Source organism: Canis aureus, chromosome 13 (assembly GCF_053574225.1).
Source record: "Canis aureus isolate CA01 chromosome 13, VMU_Caureus_v.1.0, whole genome shotgun sequence".
In the NCBI taxonomy this organism is placed as follows: domain Eukaryota; kingdom Metazoa; phylum Chordata; class Mammalia; order Carnivora; family Canidae; genus Canis; species Canis aureus.
This window is the reverse complement of record NC_135623.1, coordinates 43,088,291-43,115,950: the sequence shown is the minus strand read 5'-3', so window position 1 is coordinate 43,115,950 and position 27,660 is coordinate 43,088,291. Positions and strand designations below refer to the sequence as shown.

The 27,660-nt window shown below is 39.9% G+C and overlaps 1 protein-coding gene across 1 annotated transcript in view; it reads right to left on the bottom strand.

The window, feature by feature from the left end:
• Positions 1–1,153: 1,153 nt before the first annotated feature.
• The window catches only part of CFAP54 (cilia and flagella associated protein 54), a 291,473-nt gene continuing 264,966 nt past the window's right edge, over positions 1,154–27,660 (bottom strand). The window contains exons 67-68 of the mRNA XM_077845910.1: positions 27,518–27,592; positions 1,154–2,326 (exon numbers count right to left, since the gene is read on the bottom strand). Coding sequence (XP_077702036.1) covers positions 2,207–2,326; positions 27,518–27,592 — 195 coding nt within the window. The 3' untranslated portion in view covers positions 1,154–2,206. The remainder of the gene's footprint in view (positions 2,327–27,517; positions 27,593–27,660) is intronic.

Here is a 27,660-nt window from a genome sequence, read left to right as displayed (position 1 = left end):
GCTTGAGGCTCAGCTATGTCTTCCTTCTCCTTGACTTTCAAATTTCCTGGAGCAATGGAGTGGGTGTAAGAGCTGTGGAAGCCAGTGTAGCAATGAAGAGTTAAAATGCTCCAGTCAGATTTAAGTCTTGGCTCTACCTCTAGCTGTGATCATTGGGCAAATTATCTAATTGCCTTATGCTTTTGTTTCCTCATCAGTATTATGGGGTCAGTCATCCTATGGGAATCATGGTCAGGATTCTTATGAGGACAGGAGGAGATAACGCATAGGAGGCATATAATATCGTGTCTAGCATGGCAAATGCTCCAGAAAGGTTAGGCAGTAATGGTAGTGGTAGCAGTGGTGGAGGTGGTGGTGATACCTTCACTTCCCCTCCTTTTGGAGCCCCATAGTGCCATCTTGCCTGGGTCACATCCATCCATCCATCCATCCATCCATCCATCCATCCATCCATCCATCCAAGAAATGTTACAGACATGTGCCAGGCATTATTCTAGGGTCCTATAAATAGTGCATGCCTTTATATCCACTAATGTTTAAAATAAAGAAAAATGAAAAGCACCCATTTAGTAAAAATTTATTAGTGGAAGACATGAATATGCACTCCTTGGAAGTTAATGTTAGGTTGAAGTGAATGGCCGTGGCTACTAGTGATGCTACACTTTCACTCCAGTATTAAATGTGTAGGTAATTTCTCGTGCCTTTTTTGCCCCGGTGGCTAAACTTGCCATAAGTTAAACTTTCCCTGTGAGAAACACAAAACCCCTGAAAGCATCCTCTCTCCCACGAGAGAAATTTATAAACTCTAGTGTCTGGCTGAAGGATTAGGAAGCCCTCACCACATAAGAGCCGCCACTATCCTAACGGCTTTTCTGCAAGACCTAAATTTTATTTCCTATGAAGGTATAGCCATCAGGCAATTTCCTTTTCTGAACTCAATGGAAAATATTTTGTTCTTTTCTCTTTCTCTGCAGCATAGTTTCCTACTGGCTTTGTCTCTATTTCTTCCTTTTCCATTGTATACTGCATACTTATCTTCTCTGAAAGTCATTCCATTATTTTTTTCATACATTCATTCATTTTCACTTAACATTTACTGAATGTCCACTAGTGTCAGGAGTTTGCCACTCCTCTCCTTAATCACCGGTAAAAGTACCCCATGATATGCTAAATCAAGCCTGAAGTCTTTTTTTTTTTAAGATTTTTTTTTCATTTTCCCTTAACTATTCATGGGCCGGCATACATGAAGCATTTAGGTACAGCATTCTTTGATGCTAAATTAAATGGGTCAGAAATGCGTGATCCTCTTCCAACTTGGCAGGGAAATGATAACTCCTAGCAAAGGGCTATTACTACCTCAGGTATTGTGCTAAGCACCTTGTTACATCATCTCACCCTAATTCACACAGCAATCCTATTAATAGCCTCATTCTACAGGTGAGGAAATGAAGGCTTAAAGAATCTGTTTCTTTCTTACAGTTGCAGAACTCTGCAGTAGTGAAGTTACTGTTCAAACTCAGGTCTGCATAATTCCATTGTCTATGCTCTAAAATTTTATGCCATGTTGCCTCTCAGCAGCATAAAATATAAAAGGTCTTAAATTGCTACAGATTTCTTTCCAAGCCACATAGACAAACTCCCAACGTTGAACTGATCACATGTTGACGTTTAATCCAGAGTTCTTCACCCGTGGCACTACTGACACTTTGGGCCAGATAATCCCTGGTTGTTGGGGGGCTCTTCTGGGCATTGTAGGATAGGGAGTGGCATCCCTGGCTTCTACCCACTGGAGGCCACTAGCACCCTCCTCCCAGGCATAGCAATCAAAAGTGCCTTCAGACATTGCCACTTGTCCCCTGGAGGCAAAATTGTCCCCAGTTGAGAACCACTGTTTTAATCCATTCTTGATCTATGGACACATCTAAAGACAACCTCACATGTGAACTATACAAACATGGAAATAGTTGCACCTGCACACACATATTTTCTACGAACAATTCTGTAAGATGGTATTACAAAGCATTATCATTTAATTCAGATACAATGTAAGACATCACTCAAAGCTACAATTTTTGAGGAAATTTAGCTTCTGTAAGAAACAATTATATTTTGCTTGTTTTATAAGACAGTTCCAAAAATGTATTCAAACCAAGAAAAACAGTATCAATTAAATCCTTTATAAGGTTAATTAACACATAAAGAATGTTTAGGGAATAATTGACACCATCCAGTTGAAAAGGCTTCCTCCTGACATGATACAACCATTAGCAAGATCGAAAAGTCTCTCAAGATTGAATATAGATGGCAGCGAGATATCAAATGGAACCTGAGAAAAAGCAGAAAGTGTTCATGAAATGCATCATTTCAAACTGTTGGCTGAAGTGAAGTTCTCAAACCTACAAATACCAATTCCATATAACGATTTTATGTGAAAGATATTTAACTCTTGCCTAAGGTAAAATGCAAAGTTTCATTTCTCTGCGCTGCTGAAATGTCACACACTATCATTTTAGATCCTATTAAGATTCATAGATTAGCCTATAAAACAGCAGATATTTTAGAAATAGAGACTATTTGCATCTCTATAATCGCTGTAGATGATTCTAAAGGTAGGACTTTGGCCCTGTTCCTAACAAAACGCTTTCCTCCATTAACAGGCTGCCCAGTTGACAAATGTCCCTGTCTTACTGGAGCTTAAGTCCTGCCACAGTGAAGCAAATTATGTTTGGTGCCTACTCTCTCTGAAAGAGGCGCGAGGTTACCTGGTGCAGCCGAAGACACCTGAACAGATATAAAAGATGGAAAATAAGAGCACTGGTTATTTCATTGAGAGAGAGGTGGGAAGGTGAGAATAATAAACAGGAAGGAACATTAACATTTCCTAGGGACCTATTCTATGCAGATCTAGATACTTTCGAAGATGAATGAGCAAATGTCTTGTAGAATGACCACAGCGGATTAGATCCTTGTGGGCCTAAATTCTGGCAAGAGATTAGAAGACAAGTTTTATTGATTTCTTGTCAAATTGTTAAATGAACTTTTTCTTCCTAAGGAAACACAGTGAAACTAAAAGTGGAGGCTGATTTTTATTTCCTTTTCTTCATTTCGTTGGATTAAAACACGACCAAAGCATTCCAGTGCCTTCTAAAACTTAAAATAATAAAGAGGCGAAACAATTAATAGTGTCTTCCTTCCTCACTTGATCCTGAGGTACTAGGTATTACCAGTTTGAGGAGTATCTTCCCAAAACTTTTAAAGTCCTCTCACAAATGTATTATTCATGTGGGTTTTTCTTTTCCCTTTTTGCTTTCCTTCGTTTCTTGAAATAGGATAACTGGATTTCCATTATTTGCTTTTTCAACTACCAATATGTAAGAGAAATCCCTCCTTAATCAATTCAGGGAGACAGAATAAACTACATGGAGTTTAAGAGTGTGCATTCTGGGGTAAGACTGTTTTGTTCAAATTCAGACTTCACCACATACCAGCTATGTGAGCTTGAGTAAAATACTTGATCTGTTTGAATTTTAATTCCGTCATCCATAAAATTAGAATATTGTTATTACAATTGCTATCACAACATATTGTTGTTACAAGATGGAATGAATTTAAATATATACTCAGATCGGTGCCTAGCACACAATGAACACACAACAAAGGCTACATGTTACTATCCTTGTCGAACACACTCTTTTTTATGGCTACAAAACAATACATGGGATGGTCGTATCCTATTAATCAACCACTCGCCAGAGAGGTCGTCTCTAGTTTTTGTACATTTGTTTATTCATATACATCCTTGGACATCGATGCTCCTATTTCTGGACCACTGATTCCCCACGATGGTTTAGTTTAGTCAAAGGGTGTTCACATTTCACATTTTAACATTTCTTGTCAGATTACTTTTCCGATAGATTATGGCAGTTAACACTTCAATCATAAATACAGAGGTATAGATAACCAATAAACCCAGATCTTTTTGTTGAAAAGATTGTTCTTTCCTCCCTGCACTGCAAAGTCACCTTTGACATAAACCATGGGACCCAATATGCCTGGATCTCTTTCTGGACACTATTTTGTTCCATCGGTCTATATCTATACCCTCTCCAATCCCCCACTGTTATTACAGCTCTTTTGTAAGACTTGACAACTAGAAATGTAATTCTATTTTTGTTCTTTTGTTCTTTTTTGTTTGTTCTTTTTTTAGATGGTTTTGGCTATTGCAGGTCCTTTGCATTTCTGTGTTAATTCCCTGATGCTACTGTAAATGATAGCTTTTCAAATATTTCATTCATAAATTTTTCCCGATATATAGAAATAAAGTTTACATTTACATTCGAAAGCATATAGCAAATTTGCTAAATTCACTTATTCATTCTAAGAGTTTATTTGAAGACTATTTTGGATTTTCTATGTCTATAAATAATAAGAATTTTACTCCTTCCTTTCTCATACTTCCACCTTTCTATGTTCTCCCTTTACTTCACTGGCTGAGAATCTTCAAGCTGTGTTAATTAGAAATGGTGAAGGAAGTCATAAACATATGATTAACTTTTTAATTCAGGGAAAAGGGAAAGGTTTATTTAATGAATGGCATTGTAAAAGTGCCTACTATTAAAATTCATTATTTTCTTTACTTATATCCTGTACTATCTTTGTTTAATTTATTCCTAGGCATTTTGTTATTATTGTGAATGTTTTAAAGTTTTAAAATTTTTGTTTAAAATGATTATTCTTGGGGTGCCTGGCTGGCTCAGATGGTGGAGAATGTGAATCTTGATCTCAAGTTTGTGAGTTTGAACCCACGTTGGATGTAGAGATTACTTAAAAATAAAATCTTTTTAAAAATGGTTATTCTTAGTAGAAACAAAGTTATTGATTTTTATATCAGCCACTTTATCAGATTCTCTTAATCAAAGAAGACATAGACATGGCCAACAAACACATGAAAAAATGCTCCGCATCACTGGCCATCAGGGAAATACAAATCAAAACCACAATGAGATACCACCTCACACCAGTGAGAATGGTGAAAATTAACAAGACAGGAAACAACAAATGTTGGAGAGGATGCAGAGAAAGGGGAACCCTCTTGCACTGTTGGTGGGAATGTGAACTGGTACAGCCACTCTGGAAAATTGTGTGGAGGTTCCTCAAAGAGTTAAAAATAGAATTGCCCTACAACCCAGCAGTTGCACTGCTGGGGATTTACCCCAAAGATACAGGTGCAGTGAAACGCCGGGACACCTGCACCCCAATGTTTATAGCAGTAATGTCCACAATAGCCAAACTGTGGAAGAAGCCTCAATGTCCATCAAAAGATGAAAGGATAAGGAAGATGTGGTCTATGTATACAATGGAATACTACTCAGCCATTAGAAATGAGGAATACCCACCATTTGCTTCAACATGGATGGAACTGGAGGGTATTATGCTGAGTGAAATAAGTCAATTGGAAAAGAACAAACATTATATGGTCTCATTCATTTGGGGAATATAAAAATAGTGAAAGGGAATAAAGGGGAAAGGAGAGAAAATGAGTGAAAATACCAGTGAGGCTGACAGAACATGAGAGACTCCTAAATCTGGGAAACGAACAAGGGGTAGTGGAAGGGGAGGTGGGCGGGGGGTTGGGGTGATGGGGTGATGGGCACTGAGGGGGGGCACTTGATGGGATGAGCACTGGGTGATATGCTATATGTTGGCAAATAGAACTCCAATAAAAAAAATAAATAAATAAAATAGAAATCTAAGAAGAAAAAAAAGATTCTCTTAATCATTTTTAAACCCTTACATTTTCGTTTTGCAGTTATATCATTTACAAATAAATATAACTTCATTATTTGTTAGTATTTATGTTACATATGATTTTGTTCCCTTCCCTGATTGCAGTAGCTAAAAATCTGAAAGTAATATTGATTCCTAGAAGTGCTATGGAGTCCTGTTACTCCTAAAACTTCTACTTAAATTAGGAATAGGAGGAAACCACCTAAACATGTTCTGGGTAATTTATGAAATTTTATTTTATTAAACAGTAAAATTAAAAAGCCACTATCATCAAAAACATGGAGTTCAGTTTTTAAAAATGTTGAGTTAGGTGAAAATGAGAAATTTATCTCATAGTCAGAGTACACCAATGCTATAAACATTAAGAGAATCTGAATGTGCTTTAGGAAGTCAGACTTATATCTTTTCCCCAGAGAGTTCAAGATTTTAAAACTTAGAATTTATAAGATCTCAAATAAAATGATACAGTTAAAAGGTAAAACATTTCCTGAGACATGTTTCTTGACTTGTATTTACTCAATCTTGATACCTGAACATTTAAAGTAAGCTCATATAATGTTTTATAATGTGAACACACCCATGAGGCTCAGAGACTTTTTTTTAAGATTTATTTATTTATTTGAGGGTGGGAAGAGGCAGAGGGAGAAGGAGAGAATCTCAAGCAGACTCTCCTTTGAGCAGAACCTGACAGGGGGCTTAATCTCACAACCCTGAGATCACGACCTGACCCAATATAGAGTTGGATGCTTAACCCATTGGGCTACCCAGGTGCCGCAGAGGTTCAGAAACTTTCAGTGACTCACCCAAACTCCCTAGGCTAGTACATATCATAGCCAGGATCTATACTCCTGGCTCCTCAGAACACGTTCCTAACCACTCTGCTGTACCGCCTCTCCGCCCCGCTGCCCAACTGTCCTTTGAGCTCCCTCCCACCGTGTGTGGCATTCGTGAAATACTCCTGTTCCCTGCAGCCTCTCCTTCTACTCCTACCTGACTGCAATCTCCTGCTCCTCCTGTGGGCTCCGTGGTGCTATTGACCCTTTTCCAGTTTTGGTATTTGGAAATTTTATGGAAGTTTCTAAGGCTTCCACAGGGAATTTCTCAAGTAAAGTCAAGCTTATGTGAAATTACTGAATTTCTTTTTTTTTTTCCTTTTGCCATTCAATAGAGACAGGATTGGTGATCGTATAATTGTGGGGGAGCCTTTTATGTCTTTTGTAAGCAGCCTTGAACCTAAATTGTCTTGGATAAGGTACCAAGGAGTCCCGGTTCCTTTCCATGGATCAAGAAAGGCTTTGTGGAGAGAAAGGAAGAAAACCACCTGGCAGGTAAGCAGACTGTAAATTAGTTCAAACAGGCTATGCTTTAAAGGGCAATAGTAAAGAAATGGTGATAGTTCTGCCTGTCTGGAAAGGATAGAAGTTGGAAATAATAGGAGGAAGGGAAAAGAGGTAATCAAGTTGGGGCACACTGAAGGGGTTCATTGCCAGGACTTGAGCTTGTCTGGGGGAGCTCTGAAAGTCACTGGACAGTTAAGGCTACTTGCCAATGCTATATTCTATAGGAGCTTCTGCATGAAAACTAGATTCTGTCCTAATGAAAGATTTTATTACTTCTGTTCTTTTGTTGCAATAACTTTCCTTGACTGAAAGAGAAGTCCTATAGTCTTCAAAGTATCTCTGGTTTTTCTCAATCCAGTGAGTTTTTGTTGAGCACCTACGTTGAGAACTCGCCTTGCTTCTCTCTCAGCACATTGCCAGTTGCCTTTTCAGTGATTCTAAGTGTTAATGACCAAGAAGAAAGGGAGAACACCAAATCCACTCCTAGTAATTGGTAAGTGGGTTATGAAAACCTGTGGGCATAGTAATATGGGTGGATTTAACTTTGTCTCCTTTCAAGAACTTTCAAACACAGAGAGTCAGAGCCATCAGGGGAAAAAACGGTTTAAAAGCTTCAAGATAGGAAAACAAATGCTTTTTTCATCCAGCATTCTCACATATAAGTTTCTGTACCATGTTAGAGTTCTATCTCAATATATCCCCCGAGTTTTCGAAGTTAATAATTTATTGGATTTTTTTTTCAGACTGGGGAAAAACATTCATTCCAAAGTAGGAAGGATAATATGATACCAGCTTACTTAAGAATCAATATCATGAATGACTGGTGACCCATCCGATGAAAGTTCCAGATGAGAGGGAACTAGAGATCTTTGGTTTCACTTTACTTTATATGATTAAGAGAATCCCTTCACCAACAGTAACACATATTATCTCCCCAATATAACAAAAATAGCACCCAATACTTAAGAAGGTGAGAAGGGCTTGTATAGAACCCTGCCAGGCCACAGGAAATTTCACATTTTGCTGAGAACAAGATTTTTTTTTTAGATTTTTATTTATTTATGATAGTCACACACAGAGAGAGAGAGAGAGGCAGAGACATAGGCAGAGGGAGAAGCAGGCTCCATGCACCGGGAGCCCGACGTGGGACTCGATCCCAGGTCTCCAGGATCATGCCCTGGGCCAAAGGCAGGCGCCAAACCGCTGCGCCACCCAGGGATCCCTGCTGAGAACAAGATTATCTTTCTCATTCTAGTTTTGTGTTAATAAAACTTTAAATACGGGATCCCTGGGCGGCTCAGTGGTTTGGTTCCTGCCTTCAGCCCATGGCGTGATCCTGGAGTCCCAGGATTGGGTCCCACATCGGGCTCTCTGCATGGAGCCTGCTTCTCTCTCTGCCTGTGTCTCTGCCTCTCTCTCTCTCTCTGTTTCTCATGAATAAATAAATAAAATCTTTTAAAAAAATAAAAAAAGAAAACTTTAAATATGACAGAAAAAAAGGCTCTTTTTAAAACATAATATGACATCAAAGGGTCATTTTGGTAAGAGTAGAAATCTTTTTAAATTAAATTTTAAAGAAATAACAGGATTATAAAGACATCTTGCAGGAAGGAAACTGAGAAACTAAAGATGGGATATGGGGGAGAAAGAATTTATACAGAGAATTGGTTCAAATCTTATACTATCTAAAAATAGGATTGATTTCTTCTTAAATCATCATCACCACCACTACTATTGTCACTGTCACTGTCCCGGCACTGAGCCTTGGCTGTGCATGGCATTTCCTTGAGCTCCTGAGCAGAGTTCACCTTTTAATAAAGGACACTTCTTGTTCAGACATGTTGTCCCACATGTGCAGGAAACCAAATGTTTCAGTCAGGCCAGAAACTGTTCGGCCTTGTCTCTCCTCTTGTATCTAAGCAGATGCCAAAAATGTTTTGAACAATAGCCTCTTTGCCTCTTATTGAAATACATGAAGAATGCCTCCAAAAGGGAAGATCGATTGAAGGAGACTACATCCACTGGGTGTATGTTTAAAAGTCAATTTTAGGATATGTTCATAGTTTCCAGTTGTGGTATGATAAAAAATAAGTAATTGATCTTTGTCCCAGCTTCCTGGCATAGAGCTCCTAAAACAGTTTTCCTTTGTTTTTTTGTTTTTTTGTTTTTTTTCCTTTGTATGCTAACAAGATGACTACGGCAGGGAAGGGGCCTAATAGCTTCAAGATGGAGCTGGTCACCGGGAAAGCCAGCCATGTGATTGGAGAGATAGAGTTTTCAGCCCTAGGCCCTGATCTCTGGGGAAAGAAAGGAGACTGGAGATTGAGTTTGACCACAGTGGCCAACCATTTAATAAATTGGACCCATGTAATAGAACCTTCATGGAAACCCCATAACCACAGAACTTCTTGGTTGGTGAACACAATGAAGTGCTGGGAGGGTGGAGCTCCCAGAGAGGGCATGGAAGCTCTGCCCCTCTCTCCAGCCCCCGTATCTTGCTTTCTGCATACATCTCTTCTATTTGACTGTTCCTTGGTTGTATCCTTTATAATAAAATAATTGCAAACAAAGCACCTTCCTGAGTTCTGTGATTTAGTCTAGTGAATTATCAGATCTGAAAGGATATTATGGGAACTCTCAAATCTGTAGTCTGCTGAGCAAAAGTGTGGATGGATCGCCTGGGTACTTCATTTGTAACTGGCACCTGAAGTGGATTACAGCTTTAATTCGTGTAGTCTGTGCTAACTCTAGGTAGTAGTGTTAGAATTGAATTGAATGGTTAGACACCCAGTTGGTGTCAGCAAATTGCAGAACTGGTTGGTGTCAGGAAAAACCACCTAACAGTCATATCTGGTATTATGTAAATTAGGGCCATGTTCAGCTGGTGAGTGTCTTTGGACCTTTGGGGCCTTCTCCTACACTCCCCTCCTCTGTGGCAGCTAGTCTGTGCACATTGCCCTTCGTTCTCCTCCCCAGGCCAAGTGGAGGCACTCCTCGATGAGAAATGATAGGGCCGGCAGTGATATCTCCATTATGGGAATATGCACTTTTTATAGGGAGTTATTTAAGAAAACAATCTTGTAATGCCAAAAGAGATCCTTGAGAAAAAAAAATAAAAGTTTAGGCTGTCCATATCAGGCTTGTTCTAACTGCTTAAGAGTCTAAGGCACACCAAAAAAGAATCTTTGAAATGTGACACCCTATGGTGCAGGAAGAGCAGCTGCTCTCTCCCTCTCTCTCCAGGAAAGTATTTTTCACCATACAGAGAACTAATAAAGGGTCTCAAACAGGGCAAATCCCTTTTAAAATATCAAAAGCTCTAATCAGAACAGAAGGATGAGTTATGCAACCAACAAGGAAGTACATGAGGCATAAAGGCAAGATGCAAGTTCATGGCCAGTGGTTCGGTGCTTCTAATCAGGGCTCTGGGGGAAGAGTTAAAGTTCCTTGGATAGAGGATTTCACGGAAATGCCTGTGTTCAATGTGTTATAAAACTGAACGCCTATTTCTCACTCTCTGTGGAGATGCAAAGTATAAATTCTGATACAGTATTTATATATGATTACATCATTTTACATCATTGCCTTTATTTGCAGAAGATAGTTTGAAAGCTTTACCAAGTCCTTGTTTTCCTACTCTGAAAAAAAATATGTTTTCTAAGAAAGGAAGCCTGCATTTATGGATGATTGCAAATGGGCTGGAGTCTTTGTTTTACAGAGTTTATTTCATCTGTAAATTGACCGTTTACAAATGAAATGGAGGTCAAGAGAAAATGTGATTGAGCTATGAGGTCACATTGTAGAATGTAGTTTTAATCATGATTGGATGACATGCATATGATGTTTTCTCCTTACTTCTCTGTTGGAAAGTAAACTTCAAGCCAGAGTATGCTTCCGTTTTCCTTTGGCACTCTTCTAATTCCCATAAACAAGGATTAATTAAGCATCCATGTATTCATCACCAGTTAGGGATTTTATCTTTATTTTTTACCTCACTGCTGAGGTTCTGGTTCCTGGGAGACAGACTCTGAGATGAGACTTTGCTTCCAGGAAGCTTATTAGGAAATACTCTTGGGATCAACATTCATGAGAAAAGGAGAAGACAGCAGGATTAGCAGAGAGAAGATGGGCTGCAGGGCAGTCCTGAGGAAGGGCTCAGCCAACACCATGGAGTTCTGAAGCTGGGCTGACCCTTCAGAGATGCACTGATTTGTGGTAGGGAGGGGTCAGGTCTTTGCACCCCATATCAACCAGTATTTGGATGCAGACCTCCCCTGAGGAAGAGGCCATCTCTTTTCCCTGTGGGCAATTCCTGGAGAGGATTGAGAACTGAAAGCATCAGTCAGCACATTTCCCAGGGCTGGGAAAATGAGCTCTTCAGTCCTGAAGGGGAGATCTGGGTGGCTCAGTGAAGGGGCTGTGACAGGCACAAATATTTAATTCAATGGTCAACTGTAAAACCATTAAACAACTAGCAATATGACAAAATGCATACTAGTATATACCCAATATAAGCCAAAGGGAGATTTAAAGTAATAACTAAGTAGGTATTCTTATGCCAGATTTCCAAATGCTGCTTTTCTGGGTCATGGCAAAACAAGCTTAATATATTTTCAGTACAACTCCTATTAATCACTTTATTTGATTACCCCAAGGAACAGTCCCCATTTTGTAGTACAAGGAGAAGAACTGGGAAACAAAGAATAGGAGGAAGATTCAGAAACAGTCTTTTTTCCCTCAAATAATACCTTTCCATAAACTTAAATACAAAGAAGTACAATAATTTCACCTAAGCTTGACTCTACTTGAGAAATTCCATATGGAAGCCCTAGAACCTTCTATAAAATTTCCAAAGTCAAAGCTGGAAAAGGGTTCCAAGTCCCACAGAGCCGGAGGGTGGGGGGTAGGAGACTGCAGTCAGGTGGGAGTAGGGGGAGAGGCTGCAGGGAGCAGGGGCTTTCTGTGGTTGCCACACATGGTGGGAGGGAGCTCGGAGGACAGTCAGGCAGTGTGTGTGGGGGGGGAGGGCAGCACAGCAGTGGTTAGGAACGTGTTCTGAGGTGTAGGTACTCTGACACTCCTTAGCTGAGGAAAGAACCTGGGCAAGTCACTTAAATTTCTCACATGCCATAAACAGATAATAACAGTATCCACCTTAACTAGAAACAGAAATCTAAAGTCACATGCTGACCTTTAGAATATATGTGTATATTAATGTCTGATTGCTGCTAACAAATTTATGACAAACCTAGTACCTTACTATAGATCTCCTCTCTTACAGTCCTGGACATAAGAAATCTGAATCCAGTGTCACTGTGCTAATATCAAGGTGTCAGCAGGGCTGGTTCTTTCTAGGCGTGGTAAGGGGGGAATCTGGTTGTTGTTTTTGTTTTTTGTTTTTTGTTTTTTTACTTTGGTAGCTTCTAGAGGCCACCTGTTTTCCTTGATTTGTAGCCTGCTCTGCTTCCATCATCATGTGCCTTCTCCTATTGTCAAATCTCCCTCAGCTTCCCTTTTATAAGATTGACTATATTTAGGGCCCACCTGGATAGGCCAGAATAATCTCCCCATCTCAACAACCTTAACTTAATCATATCTGCAAAGCCCTTTTTGTCATACAAGGTAAACGGTTCTGGGGATTAGGATGTGGATATTTCTCTGGGGGAGCCATGATTCAGCCTACCACATGGGTGGTTAAATGATACGGTTGAGTTCACAAGAACATCATATTTATATCCTATCTCCTCAACAAAGTGCTGGTAGCTGGAGTTATGAATTGTTTCTATTTAAAAATTCGTAGCATTATTTGCAACAACATGGATGGAGCTGGAGAGTACAATGCCAAGTGAAGTCAGAGAAAGACAAATACTGTATAATTTCACTCATATGTGGAATTTAAGAAACAAAACACATGAACAAAAGGGAAAAAAGAGAAAGAGACAAACCAAGTAACAGACTCATGAACAGAGAACTGGTGGTCACCTGGGGGTCCTGAAGGGGAGGATGGATGAAATAGGTGATGGGGATTAAAAGTAAATTTATCATGATTAGTAGTGAGTAATGTATAGAATTGTTCAATCACTGTATTGTAAACATGTTATCTATACTGGGATTAAAATTTAAAAGTAAATAAATAAATATTCATGGCATTGCTGTAAAATGCCTATTGTACCAGAAAGTATTAGTGTCCCCTAAAGTACATACTTGTTCCTCTACAATTCTCTATGTTCTTGCATATCAGGTTGAAGCCAATATGATATGAACAGAAATTATGACGGTCATTCCATGCTGGCTCTTGGAAATGGTCGCCCTAATTTATGGCCTAAGTGGAGACACTTTTTGAGACTAAAAGGGAAGTATATTAAGCATCTCTCCGAATCAACGGGTATACATTATGAGTGCTGCAGGCAAACTGAGATGTGTGGTCGCCCTACTTGGAAACATCCAGTGCAGTCCTTCAGCTCTCCTCTTCTGCACTGGTGAGGCTGGAGGCCACAGCACAGCTACAAGGAGAAGGAGAGTTGTTCCACCTGTACTGGACTTTGCACAGGAAAGAAATGAACCTTTATTGCCCTGATATTTGGGGTCTGTGGTTGCAGCATAACCCAGCCCATCCTGTCTAAGGCACATAGGTGCTGGCACACTTGTCCTCTCCTATCATGGGGTGTGATGCCATCAAAGTGAGGGCTTAACTTCACTGAAAGGTAGAGCCTTTGGATCTCAGCAGCAAAATTGTAGGAAGAGATGCTTTAAGTGGGTACAGGATGCTGGGCTCCCTCCTGACTAGCTGTGTCCAGGCTGCCTGTGTGCTTTTGACCTGGGACATAATCATAAAAACCCCAGAGTCTAAGTAATACTTGGCATTTCTTTTTTTTTAAAATACTACATTTATTTTTTATTGGTGTTCAATTTGCCAACATTCAGAATAACACCCAGTGAACACCCAGTGCTCATCCCATCAAGTGCCCCCCTCAGTGCTCGTCACCCATTTACTCCCACCCCTCACCCTCCTCCCCTTCCACCACCCCTAGTTTGTTTCCCAGAGTTAGGAGTCTTCATGTTCTGTCTCCCTTTCTGATATTTCCTACCCATTTCTTCTCCCTTCCCTTCTATTCCCTTTCACTATTATTTATATTCCCCAAATGAATGAGAACATATAATGTTTGTCCTTCTCCAATTGACTTATTTCACTCAGCATAATACCCTCCAGTTCCATCCACGTTGAAGCAAATGGTGGGTATTTGTCATTTCTAATGGCTGAGGAATATTCCATTGTATACATAAACCACATCTTTTTATCCATTCATCTTTCGATGGACACTGAGGCTCCTTTCAGTTTGGCTATTGTGGACATTGCTGTTGTAAACATTGGGGTGCAGGTGTCCCGGCGTTTCATTGCATCTGCATCTTTGGGGTAAATCCCCAGCAGTGCAATTGCTGGGTCGTAGGGCAGGTCTAAGAACAGGCCAATAACCAGGGAGGAAATTGAAGCAGTCATCAAAAACCTCCCAAGACACAAAAGTCCAGGGCCAAATGGCTTCCCAGGGGAATTCTATCAAATGTTTAAAGAAGAAACCATATCTATTCTACTAAAGCTGTTTGGAAAGATAGAAAGAGATGGAGTACTTCCAAATTCGTTCTATGAGGCCAGCATCACCTTAATTCCAAAACCAGACAAAGACCCACCAAAAAGGAGAATTACAGACCAATATCCCTGATGAACATGGATGCAAAAATTCTTAACAAGATACTAGCCAATAGGATCCAACAATACATTAAGAAAATTATTCACCATGACCAAGTAGGATTTATTCCTGGGACACAAGGCTGGTTCAACACTCGTAAAACAATCAATGTGATTCATCATATCAGCAAGAGAAAAACCGAGAACCATATGATCCTCTCCATAGATACAGAGAAAGCATTTGACAAAATACAGCATCCATTCCTGATCAAAACTCTTCAGAGTGTAGGGATAGAGGGAACATTCCTCAACATCTTAAAAGCCATCTACGAAAAGCCCACAGCAAATATCATTCTCAATGGGGAAGCACTGGGAGCCTTTCCCCTAAGATCAGGAACAAGACAGGGATGTCCACTCTCACCACGCTATTCAACATAGTACTGGAAGTCCTAGCCTCAGCAATCAGACAACAAAAAGACATTAAAGGCATTTAAATTGGCAAAGAAGAAGTCAAACTCTCCTTCTTCGCAGATGACATGATAATCTACATAGAAAACCCAAAAGCCTCCACCCCAAGATTGCTAGAACTCATACAGCAATTTGGCAGCGTGGCAGGATACAAAATCAATGCCCAGAAATCAGTGGCATTTCTATACACTGACAATGAGACTGAAGTAAGAGAAATTAAGGAGTCAATCCCATTTACAATTGCACCCAAAAGCATAAGATACCTAGGAATAAACCCAACCAAAGAGGTAAAGGATCTATACCCTAAAAACTATAGAACACTTCTGAAAGAAATTGAGGAAGACACAAAGAGATGGAAAAATATTCCATGCTCATGGATTGGCAGAATTAATATTGTGAAAATGTCAATGTTACCCAGGGCAATATACACGTTTAATGCAATCCCTATCAAAATACCATGGACTTTCTTCAGAGAGTTAGAACAAATTATTTTAAGATTTGTGTGGAATCAGAAAAGATCCCAAATAGCCAGAGGAATTTTAAAAAGAAAACCATAGCTGGGGGCATCACAATGCCAGATTTCAGGTTGTACTACAAAGCTGTGGTCATCAAGACAGTGTGGCATTTCTTGATAGTGTTTTATGAAGGAGATCACTGGGCTTATAGTCTGGCACCCAAAAACAGGAGAGTCTTAGAACAAAGGCTTGAATAAAGAACAAGGACTGAAGTCTGCATTTTGTTTGTGGGACTTTGTGGCTCAGAAGCAAAGCATGACAGGCTTTGTCAGGAGCTTCCACCGGCAGTGGCCAACTGGAAGCCAGACCTTCCGTGTGTGGAGTGGGAGGAAAAACTGAAAGACGGGCTTCTTCATTCGTCTGGGTGGACCCTGAGCTGTGGCAAAGCATTCTTACCACGTGGCCAACACTGACTGGCAATTTCCAATAGACAGTCTAACAGAGCTTGCAATTCACGAAGGAATTACACAGAAATCATTTTACAGGTTGCTTTTTAGAATTTCTAACGTGAGCAGTGAACCTCTGTCAATATTAATGAAAGGATGTGCAGAATGAGGGGGGGGCAAGGACAGACGGGGGAAGAGGAAGGATGGAAGGAAGCGGAGTGGACACTCACCACTGGGCTTCCCAGAATGTCTGTGAGGTGCCAGCTGACTCCACTAGGCACTGTTGGCTAAGGATAATCCTGCAGCCAAATAAAATGTGCCGACATTCATGAGAAGTTTTTGGTTCATCAGAAGTGTGGTCTAATAGCTCTAATAGGGAATTACACTGAGTGAAAAAAAAAATGATAACCCCCAAAGGGTTACATACAGAATGGTTCCTTTTATAGAATGTAATAAAATGACAAAATTATATAACATACCAAATTATAGAAATGGAGAATAGATTAGTAATTGTCAGAAATTAAGGATATCAGTGGAGTGGGTGGTGAAGGGTCTAAAAAGGACAATGAAAGGGGTCCCTGTAGTGACAAAATTGTTCTGTACCCTGACAACTAAAGTCAGCATCCTGGTTGTGATGTCGTAATATTTTTTTGCAAGATGTTACCACTAGGGAGAGCTGAATAAAAGGTACACAGGATCTCTCTAGGTTATTTCATATAATTGCAAGAGAATCTATAATGGTCTCAAAAAAATGTTTAATTAAAAAGAGGATGGCTAAAGAAAGAATATTAATAATACATCTATTAGCTGCCTCTTTACTCTTTTGAAAATGGAGCAAATATTTAGGCTGAAAGCCACTAATGAAGGAAGTTTCTAATAGTCAAATGAACAAAGACTCATTTCATATTATTTAAAGCTGGAGGGGATCCCTGGGTGGTTCAGTGGCTTAGCGCCTGCCTTTGGCCCAAGGTGTGATCCTAGAGTCCTGGGATTGAGTCCCACCTTGGGCTCCCGGCATGAAGCCTGCTTCTCCCTCTGCCTGTGTTTCTGCCTCTCTCTCTCTCTCTGTGTCTCTCATGAATAAATAAATAAAATCTTAAAAAAAATAAAGCTGGAAAAAAATAAAGATGACCACAATGTACCGAATGCTTACCACTGGCGTTATATTGGCACCATGTGGAAAGTGTTGCATGCTTTTTCTAATGTAGTTCTCCATGAAGAGAACATAAAGACAAGGAACTGAAGTATAGAGAAGCAAAGTGACTTGCTCACGGTCACACAATCAATAGATGGTGGAATAGAGAATTAAATCATGTTTTTATCCAGTAAGTTATGTTGCTTCCGAGAATTTCAACAGAATCTAATAGACCTGAGGTCTTTAAGGGCAAAACTGGACAAGAACCCGTGCCCAGCGCTCTTCCTACCATACTGTGCTCTCACAGATGGTTGAGTAAAGAACATAATGGCATTAGCTGCCTGAGACAGAGGCAGAATCAGAGCAAAAATCTCGAATGGCTAGTGTCCAAAGTATTAACAATAAAAATGGGTAAATTTAAACCTGTGCCTTCTTTGTGGATTTATTTTAATATAAGAATATTTGTGCAGAGACCTTCCAAAGCTTGCCAATTGATTCAGCTATATGAGGCAAAAGCCAATATCCTCCTAAAATGAAAATATGATCCCACTGTAAGGGTACAGTTTTTTTAATCAAGACAAAATCGTTTAGCAAAATGAATGAAGTAAATGAAACTAGATGTTTACCTCTGTTTTTGGCAAAATGGAAAGCAGTAAACAAATTTGCTAATGATACCCCTGCCTTTCACCTCCTTTAAAGTGACCCAAAGCGACTAAACTTCAGGAAGTCGTCCCTTTGGTTCAGAAATGCAGTTTTATCCTGAATGAAGCCAGGCTTGCCTAATCCAGCCGTACACACTCTTCTTGCCACTTAGACAGTAAATACACAATATCAGGTTCATGATTATATTTTGGTTTAAATTACATCCAAGTATCATTATACCAGCAAATTGCACATCTCACAAAAGTAGGACCCATACTTTGAGCACAGAGAGCACAAAGGCTCTTGGTTCCATGATGAGCGAGAGCGTATTTCACCTTGACACTATTGCTGGCAAATCTCTGGGAGACGAGCATTTTGAAAACGCTATAAACAGCTTAGCCTTTTCTTAGCATTTTGAAGAGCACATTAATAGCCTGGCCTTTTCTTAAGGGCCTTCTTTTTCCCTTAGCCAAATTTGACAGTTAGAAGTGAACAGTGAGAGGATGGAATCAAAGTCAGGGCTATGTTTTAAAAGCAGTGTGGAACTGATGTCATCCGGCTTTGTCTTCAAAAGAATATAAGAATATTAAGTGGATGTCTCATGAACTTACACACAAAGGATACTCTTCACTTGAGGACAGAATGATAATGTCTCACAGAAGAAAGATGTAATTCTAGATGCCCATAAAATCTATTCAGACAGCTCTTGGCTGGTACAAAAAAAGAAAAAAAAATAGCAGAATAAGAGGAAGAAAAAGAAAAGAAAATCTGCAACATTCAATCAAAAGAAGTTATAGTTGTAAGTCAAATTAATTTTAAAATACTTAGTACACACCTAACATAGACCATGCGAAACCTTAAGCCCAATGCTGTAAGTGACAGTTTAAAGACAGTATGGTTATGGCCACCATTTGGAAAGTTTTTTTTAAAAAAAGAAACCAAGAAGCATATGGTAATGTAATAAGACTAGCGAAAATAAATTAAATAGTTTAGCATCACCCTCTAGGATTTAACAGCCTATATAAAAAAAAAAAAAAAAAAGTGAGGTGGAAGCTTTCCTACATAAATAGGGACACATGCAACCCCGTCCAGCACCCAGAAAAACCACATCAGTCATTTCAAAGGGTGCTTTGAGAACCCACCTAGTTTATCTTCTACCCTTTCCATATGACACACTCAGCAACTTCAGGATAGTTACCGAGCATATTTGGGGAGAGTTGCGGACTAATTTTAAAAATTGCCTAAGCAGGTTGGCCAGGAGTGGCCTCTGCTGGAGCAGGAAGGTGCCAACCAATTGGGAGTGCTTCGCTGGATGCTACAGCAGATTGCATTTTCCCAAAAATGGCTGCAATGATAGCTCCTAACCCACATGCCCTTCTTACAATTTGACACTGACACTCTGCCCATCAAGAGGTGGAGTCTATATTCAACCCTGAATCTGGGTGGACTGGGGGCTAGCCGGGAGAAGTCATCATGTAACTTAAAAAGCTGGGGGCATACACAGTTGCTGCCTGGTTCTCTTGGGAGGCTCATTCTTGAAACCCAGACGCTACACTGTACTGAGGCCCAACCGGCCACACAGGGGTCACGTGGCTTGGCCCACAGCCCACTCTACGTGGCCAACTCCACTGTGGCCCAGAGCCCACTCTACGTTCCCAGCCCTCAGCCCCTCGCCAAGCATCAAGCACCAAACCAAACTAGCCTTTGAGCCTTCAGGGATCCCAGCCTTAAATACCTGAATCATCCCCAAACATGGAGTCCTCCCAACTGATGGTCCAGGTACCCCAGAACAGAGATAAGCTGCCCTGCTGGGTCCTTTCCAAATATTCATTAAAATGTGGGTCATTTAGGGGCACCGGGGTGGCTCAGTTGGTTGGGGGTCTCGGGAATGAGCCCTGCTCAAGGAGGAATGTGTTTCTCTTTCTCCTTGCCCCCACTCTGCTCTCCCTCACTCTCTGTCTCTCTCTGTGTTTCAAATAAATAAATAAAATCTTTAAAAAAAATTGGGTCATTTCATAGCACTAAGTTTGGGGTGCTTTGTTATATGATAATAGTAACTGGAACAGACGAAAATGGGAACTACATGTGGCTAAAAGTGATGTGGGCAGTCATTCCAAGCACTAGAATTACTGCAGCCTCTCTTTCAGGAATGAACTCCGAAGCTTTATCTTACATGTGTTGTTTTTCTACTATAGCCATTCCTCTACCTACAAGGGTTTAACTCCAAGTGAACTCACATAGCTCTTAGATCATAATGTTTTCTTAGGATGGTGCCAGGCACTATTCTGAGAGTTTATGTGGATTAATTAATCTACACAACAAACTCATGAAGTAAGTACTATTGTTTTTTTTAAGTAGACTCTATGCCCAGCACAGAGCCCAATGCAGGACCTGAACTCACAACCCTGAGATCAAGACCTGAGCTGAGGCCAAGAGTGGAGAACTCAACCAACTGAGCCACCCAGGCACCCCGAGGTAAGTACCATTTTTATTCCCATTTTACAAATAGGGAAACTGAAGCATTGAGGTTAAACAACTTGCTCTGGGTTACACAACTAGCAATCTCAGAGCTAAGCTGGGATTTTGAGCCAGGCAGTTTTTTGGCTCACTAGCCTGTCCACTAACAGCCACATGCACCACTTCCCAAACTCTGACTCTACCTCCCCCTTGGCACATATGGCTCAGTCCAGCCCCACCCCCTGATGGCCATGAGTGTCCAAAGTGCAAATGGGGGACACTCCTGGTGTCGCGGTAATGACAATGGTTAGAGTGCAGGCTCTGGCCGGGGCTGTTGGCAGCTGTGTGACTTTGGGTAGGTCTTTTAACCTCTGTTAACCTTTCTTCTCACTTTATGCAAAACAGCCAACCATTTTAAAAGCACAACTCTCCTTTTCATGAAGCATTAGCCCCATTCCTCCTTCCTAGACTGTCAGCCTCATCAGGGCAGGAACTTTGTCTTTCTCACTTCTCATTCCTTTGGGACCAGCATAGTGCCATGTACTCAACTACAGCCAGTAACTGAGCTGACTTTGGCTTTTCTTTTCTTTTCTTTTTTCTTTTTTTTTTTTTGAACTTGTCTTTTTTTTTTTTTAGTTTTTTTTTTTAATTTTTAATTTTTATTTATTTATGATAGTCACAGAGAGAGAGAGAGAGAGAGAGGCAGAGACAAAGGCAGAGGGAGAAGCAGGCTCCATGCACCGGGAGCCCGACATGGGATTCGATCCTGGGGCTCCGGGATCACGCCCTGGGCCAAAGGCAGGCGCCAAACCACTGCGCCACCCAGGGATCCCTGAACTTGTCTTTCTTTTTGTATCCAGGGCTTTGGGGATTTGTTCTGTTCTTTCTATCCCCATGAACAAAGTCTTAAATCATGCCTTTACCACTGAGCAGGCTGCCAAAACTGGGACTTGGGTTTTCTGCCTCGACTTTCAAAGTTCTTCCTAATCAGAGAAAAAGGCTTTCACGGGTACCCTTGATCATGTTTATATCCACCTAAGGATTCTCTACTGTCTTCCAATCGCTTTCCAAAATAATTAAAACTCCTAACCACGGGCCACAGGAGCTTCTACTAATTTGATTTCCTATAGGGAACTATTGAACTCTTCTTAAAAGATATCATAGGGAATTTCTCACCTTTAGAATTATGTCAAGATGATACCAGAATATTAACTGAAATTATTATTGAGGAGGGTTGTCTGGCCACCAGGCCCCTGTTTTACCCCATACTGTAATGACTTTTGTATTTGTCTCCCCCACTAAACTGAAGGCAGGGACTCTGGCTTTTACTTCTGTACCCCAACGTCCAGCCTAATGGCTGGCAAAGGGGACACATTTGCCAAGTGTTTACTATTCAAATGCATGTAGCTGGTGAGCCCAAAGTCACTGATAATGTCCGGACTAGAACTGCAGCCCTTGAGGGACCCCCAGAGGATGTATCAAGTGCATTTGTTCACTTCACAAACGTTTATTAAACACCTCTGTGGGATTCAGCATTAGGCCAGGTGGTGAGCATAAAAATGGAGTAAGATCCAATCTTATTATATAAGACTGAATCTGCTCTGGCAGGGGAGACTGATATGGAAGCACATCACTAGAACACATTTGGGTAAGAACTCTGCACAGAGATCTAAACCACGGTCTTGAGAGGCAGTGATAACAAGAAGGAAGTCTGGGTCTGGTTAACAGACTCTGCGTTATTTCCCATTTTTACATGATAAGCTAGCAAAAGATAAGACGCTAGCATGGTAGAGCGATCCTCCAGCTGACAGCCAGGGTCCTAAGGCCATAAGGGGTCGTGGTTATAGGCGGTCACACGATAGAATCAATACATCAGATATAAAATTAAAGATGTTAACGACTAAACTAAGACAGGTTAATATATCTGTGACTACGTCTGCTTCTACCTGTTCTTGTGCCCTCTACTCTTCCTCCCCAAGCCTTCTTAAAGATAATAATGATTTTAGTGGTGAGTCTCAATATCTGATCATAAATACATAAAAAAAACTGATTACTTTAAGAATCGGACATAAGAGAACATGTGTACACTAAATTCAACCATGTTAAAAGGACTACACATGGTGATATACACATGAATAAGATGGAGGTCATTAGAACTTAACTGTCATTAAGGATTTTTATGTTAAATTCAAGTTATTTTTAAGAACATATACTATATAATTAAACTATTTTATGTGTGACCAGGGCTTGAGAAACAATGGCAGACATCAGGCCATCCTGGCGCTTTCTCTGAGTGGAAGGGATGAGTTTTGGGATCTGTTATGAGGTAAATCCACAGCTCAGGAAACCCACTCAAGCCTCTCACACGCTGTTGGCTGCCTTGCTAGTAGTCCTCTCCTCTCGCATTGGCCTCCCTATTGGCATTTTCCTCTCTCATGTCCAGGAAGGCAAGGGGGCTGGAGGAAACACACAAGCCAGGGTGCCTGGTGCCCCAACAATGTATGATTTCTAAATCTCTAGTGTGGTCTTCAGTCCTCTTATTTGTCGTTGCTCAGCTGTGATGAGTTGCATCATACTCAATGACCATGAATACTCAAGACCTTCGTCTTTCTCTTGGAAGACCATGCCCTTGACCCTCCACCCTGCTCCACCGCAGGTAGACTTGCCTCTACTTCCTGGGGTAAGTGAAAACCTCTGGGTGTGAACTGCCCCAGCTTTTTCCAACCTTTTCTTAAGCACTCACTCACACTCCCCCACCTTAATCTGCATCTTTCCTCTGTTCCTGGTCAGCTCTCTTGCTTGGGCTGTCCATGTCTTTCTGTTCCCACCCTCTCTCTGAAGGCCCTCCTCCATCATTTGTCCTTCTCTCTTCTAGATGGCAAACTCCATCCCTCCTAGCTCTTTCCCCTCATCCCAATTCCCAACCTAGTGCCGTCCTCAGCCATTCCTTTCCCCCTCCAGACTTCTCACCGAAACCTTCCTGAAGATTCTTCTACACGTGCAACTTTCACTCTCTCACTCCTTGGTTCCGTGCTCCCTATTTTCATGAGACATTCGCTGGGTGTAATTTAGTTAAAGGTGCAGATCCAGGATTGAAGCAGACCTGTATTTGACTCCTGCTTCCTTCACTTACAAGGCACAAGATCCTGAACATGCCACTTAATTTCTTCATTTCCAATGAGGGGATAATAACAGCAATCACCTTCACGGAGTTCTTGTAATATTCAATGGGATACCATATGTAAAACAGTGAATAGTGTCTGCACATGCCATATGCTCAATAAAAATTATTACTAGTAGCAGCATTTGCATTTTAATGATTATTATCATTATTATTTGTCAGGCACTACACTAGGTCTAGTTAGAAATCCTGAACTAAAAGAAATCCTACCAAATTCATGCAGCCAAGGGAAACTAGTTTGCAATCTTCTATTACAGCGTGGCTTATCTCTTGGCTTAGGATCACCTTTCCCACCTTCAAATCAGGGTTGCTCCTAGGAGTTTCTTCCCATGCTGATTCTGTATGACTCTGGTCCGTTCACTTCCCACAGACACACATACAGTAAATTTGTTTGTATCATGTGAGCCAATAGGAAAATACTTAATTTAGCTGAACACAGGACCTTTAACCTATGCTGCTTTTGCAGCAACAAAAGTCTGTTCTGTGTGCAGTTGGAAGTCAATAATTACTGATGAGCAGACAGTTGTATATTATGACTTTGTTCTCCCTACCATCAGTTATCGCAAGAATAGGAAGTATATTTTTAGCATCATGTTTGAATCCTACCTGACAACCCAGAAACTGCAATAATTTCAACCTATGTAAGCAAGGAAAGGATTACTTTGTTGTTGGTACACCAGAAATGAAACCTAACGGTCATTTATAGCCTGTGATTACTCACTAAGAAGGTTAGCAGGGAGCGCTCATTTCCTTCCTCCATCATCTTGGTATTCTCAATTCTTTTTGGTCACAGGCTGTGCATGGCACTATTTGTTTTAATTAGGAAGACAAAGTACAGGCAACAGCGATTGTAATAGGTATGTTCAGTAAGGAAACAAATTACACAGTGAGATCTCATCTCAGTGACAAAAAGAGCTTCACTAAGGCATGTAATTTTGTCTAACAATTTGCTTTTTGGAACAGGCTCAGAAATTCCTATGCACTGCCCCAGCACTACTAGGTAAGGCTTGCTCTCTGTGGAGGTATTAGTATGGGGTTCATGGGGTTCAACCAGGGAGCCCCTTCTCTTGGACTGGTGGACTCTTTCACTGCAGGGATCTCAAGTCAGGATCCCGCACACTGACCTAATGCCTCTAGGATTCAACAGTGATTTATATCACAAAGAAAATGGTTCCTGATTCATTCTCTACCTTTTTTTTTTTTTTAAGATTTTTAAAAAAGTAATCTCTATACCCAATGTGGGGCTCGAACTCACGACCCCAAGATCAAGAGTCACATACTCCACCAACTGAGCCAGCCAGGCACCCCATCTTTCTCTAACACTGTTCCTCTCCTTTTCTATCAGTATTTCAAAACAAATTTGGATCCTAAAAATCTCTTTGGAATTAGTTGACTAGGGGATGAAGAATTCACACACGGCAGGGCCACAGCAGAGGTGATGATGATGCCTAAACAGCTAACAATTACAAAACATTTATTTGTGCAAGGCCCTATTCTAAATACTTACTTAACCTGTATTATTTCCTTTAGTCCTCACACCTGTGAAGGCTTGGCATTATTACCTCCTCTTTACATATGAGAAGTTAAATAACTTGCCTGTGGTTCTACAACTAGTAAGATTCAAGGCTGGGATTCTAATCCAGGTTTGTCAGATGCCCAAACCCATTAGTGCTATAAATCATGTGTCTTAAAAAAGCAACTCCTTCTCTGACCTATTTTTATTTTTAACCATAGTTTGTACAAAATTAGATTAAACTTGATTTTTATTATAGTGTCTCCCATGGTAAATCTATAAATTTCCATAATGCAAAATTAGAGTCCCCACTTAAAAAATGGGAAAAGGACATGAATGGCCAAATGAAAAAATTAAGTCAAATATTGAATTTCAGATATTTAAAACTAAAGGGAATTTAATTCCATTCAAGAAAGAGTAACCAAGTGACACACTGTACTAGGCACTCTAAGTATTAAAAAATAAAGATAGTAATTTTTCAACCTCCAAGAAGCTAATGATCTGGTGGGAGGAACACAGTGTAATATTTCAGTTCTTACTTCAAATGTCATCTCCTAAGAGAGGTCTTCCCAGACCACCCTATCTAAACTGTTGCCCCATTCCCTATAACCTTCTATCACAAGGGTTAGTAAACTTGTTTTCTGTAAGGGGCCAGAAAATAAATAATTTAGCCTTTGTGGGCTGTATGGTCTCTGCCAAAACTACCAAACTCTGCTAGCAGCTATAGATCACAAACAAACAAGCATGCTGTATTCCAATAAAACTTTATTTACAACACAGGCAGTGGGCCTGTTAGTTTGTTATAGTTTGCTGTAGTTTGCTAACCCTACTCTAACATATCACTCTGTTTTTTCTTTCATAGCATTCAACAAAATCTGAAAATTATCCCACTTAGTGATTTATTACTATTATTTACTATTTCCCTCCACAAAAATGGCAGCTCCAAGACAGCAAGATCCTTGCTGCTTGCTCATAGCTAGTTCTCTGGGGTCTAGAAAAGGGTTCCTGACACAGGACGGTTCACTCTAAATATTTATGGATTAACTAAATGAATGAGTATTATTCCACAAAAAGAGAAACACTGATTGCCAATAAACATATAAACTATATTTGGCTATATTATTAATAAATATGAAATAACTGAAAATGTCATTTTTTTTCACTTATCATACCTAGAATGGTTAGAAAAAGGGAAGAAGGAAGACAAAGAAGAGAGGGAAAATAAGGGGAAGGGAAAAAGAGAGGGAAGATAGGGGAGGAGAGCCTGTGTAGACAAATATGTGGGTAAGCTGGCCCTCTCATCTACTGCCGATGAGACAGTGTGTGTGTGTGTGTGTGTGTGTGTGTGTGTATGTGTGTATATATATATATATACATATATATATACATACATACACATATATGTGTGTGTGTGTGTATACATACACACACACACACATATAAAGTACTGACACATACTATAAGGATAAACTTTGAAAACAATGTGCTAAATGGAACACGCCAGCCACCAAGGATCAGGATTGTATGATTCCACCTCTGCACAGGTATCTAGAATAGGCAATAGTACAATAGTACAATAGAAGTAGAAAGTAGAATAGAAGTTACCAGGAGCTGGGGGGAGAGGGAATGGGGAGTTATTATTTAATGAGTACAAAGTTTCTGTTTAGAATGATAAAAAAATTCTGGAGATGGATGGTGGAGATGGTTGCACAGCATTGTGAATGTACTTAATGCCACTGAAGGGTATATTTAGAAATGGTTAAAAGTGTAAATTTTAAATTATGTATATCTTACCGTAATAAAAAAGTATATATGCTTTTTTATTCCAAAATTGTACTCCTAAGAAATAACTCTGAGGAGATAAGACAGACGGGTGAAATATGTATATGCTAGAATCCATCAACCTCAAGATCTATGAATAAAAATCTAGTTGTATAAATAGAGCCTGATAATAAATATACAAAAGAGACCACTATGCAAGCATTAAGCATGACAAAGTAGGCTTTTCACATAAAAATATCTCCATAATACTATTGTTAAATTAATAAAAAAAAAACAAGCTACGGAATGCATGTGCAGTAAAATTCCATTGATGTAAAAATTCTAAAGTTTACTTATACATGGAAAAAATGTGAAATATTTTCCAAAATGCCCACTATTCTCTGAATAGTAGATTTGAGATGATTTAAAAATTATCCTCTTTATAATTCTCTGTACTTAATTTTTTAACAAAGAATATTTTTAATCAAAATAACATGCTATTATAAACTCCTGTTTATCACTCTTTCACATTAATTAAGGAGGGTTAGGCCCTTGATACTTTCATAATAGATGTTTTCTGTATTTCTGTTTCCATAGCAGCGATAATACTTATAAAAGAATCAGATACATTTTTAAAAAGATACGTACCTCAGACAATGGTGTTATAGCTCTATCAGTCAAAAATAGACTTATTATTTCAGAGCAACATTCAATAATCATGTTCTAGAAATAAGAAGACAATATAGTGAGGTTGAACTTGCTGGTTAACTACTAGATATTTTAGTTATAAA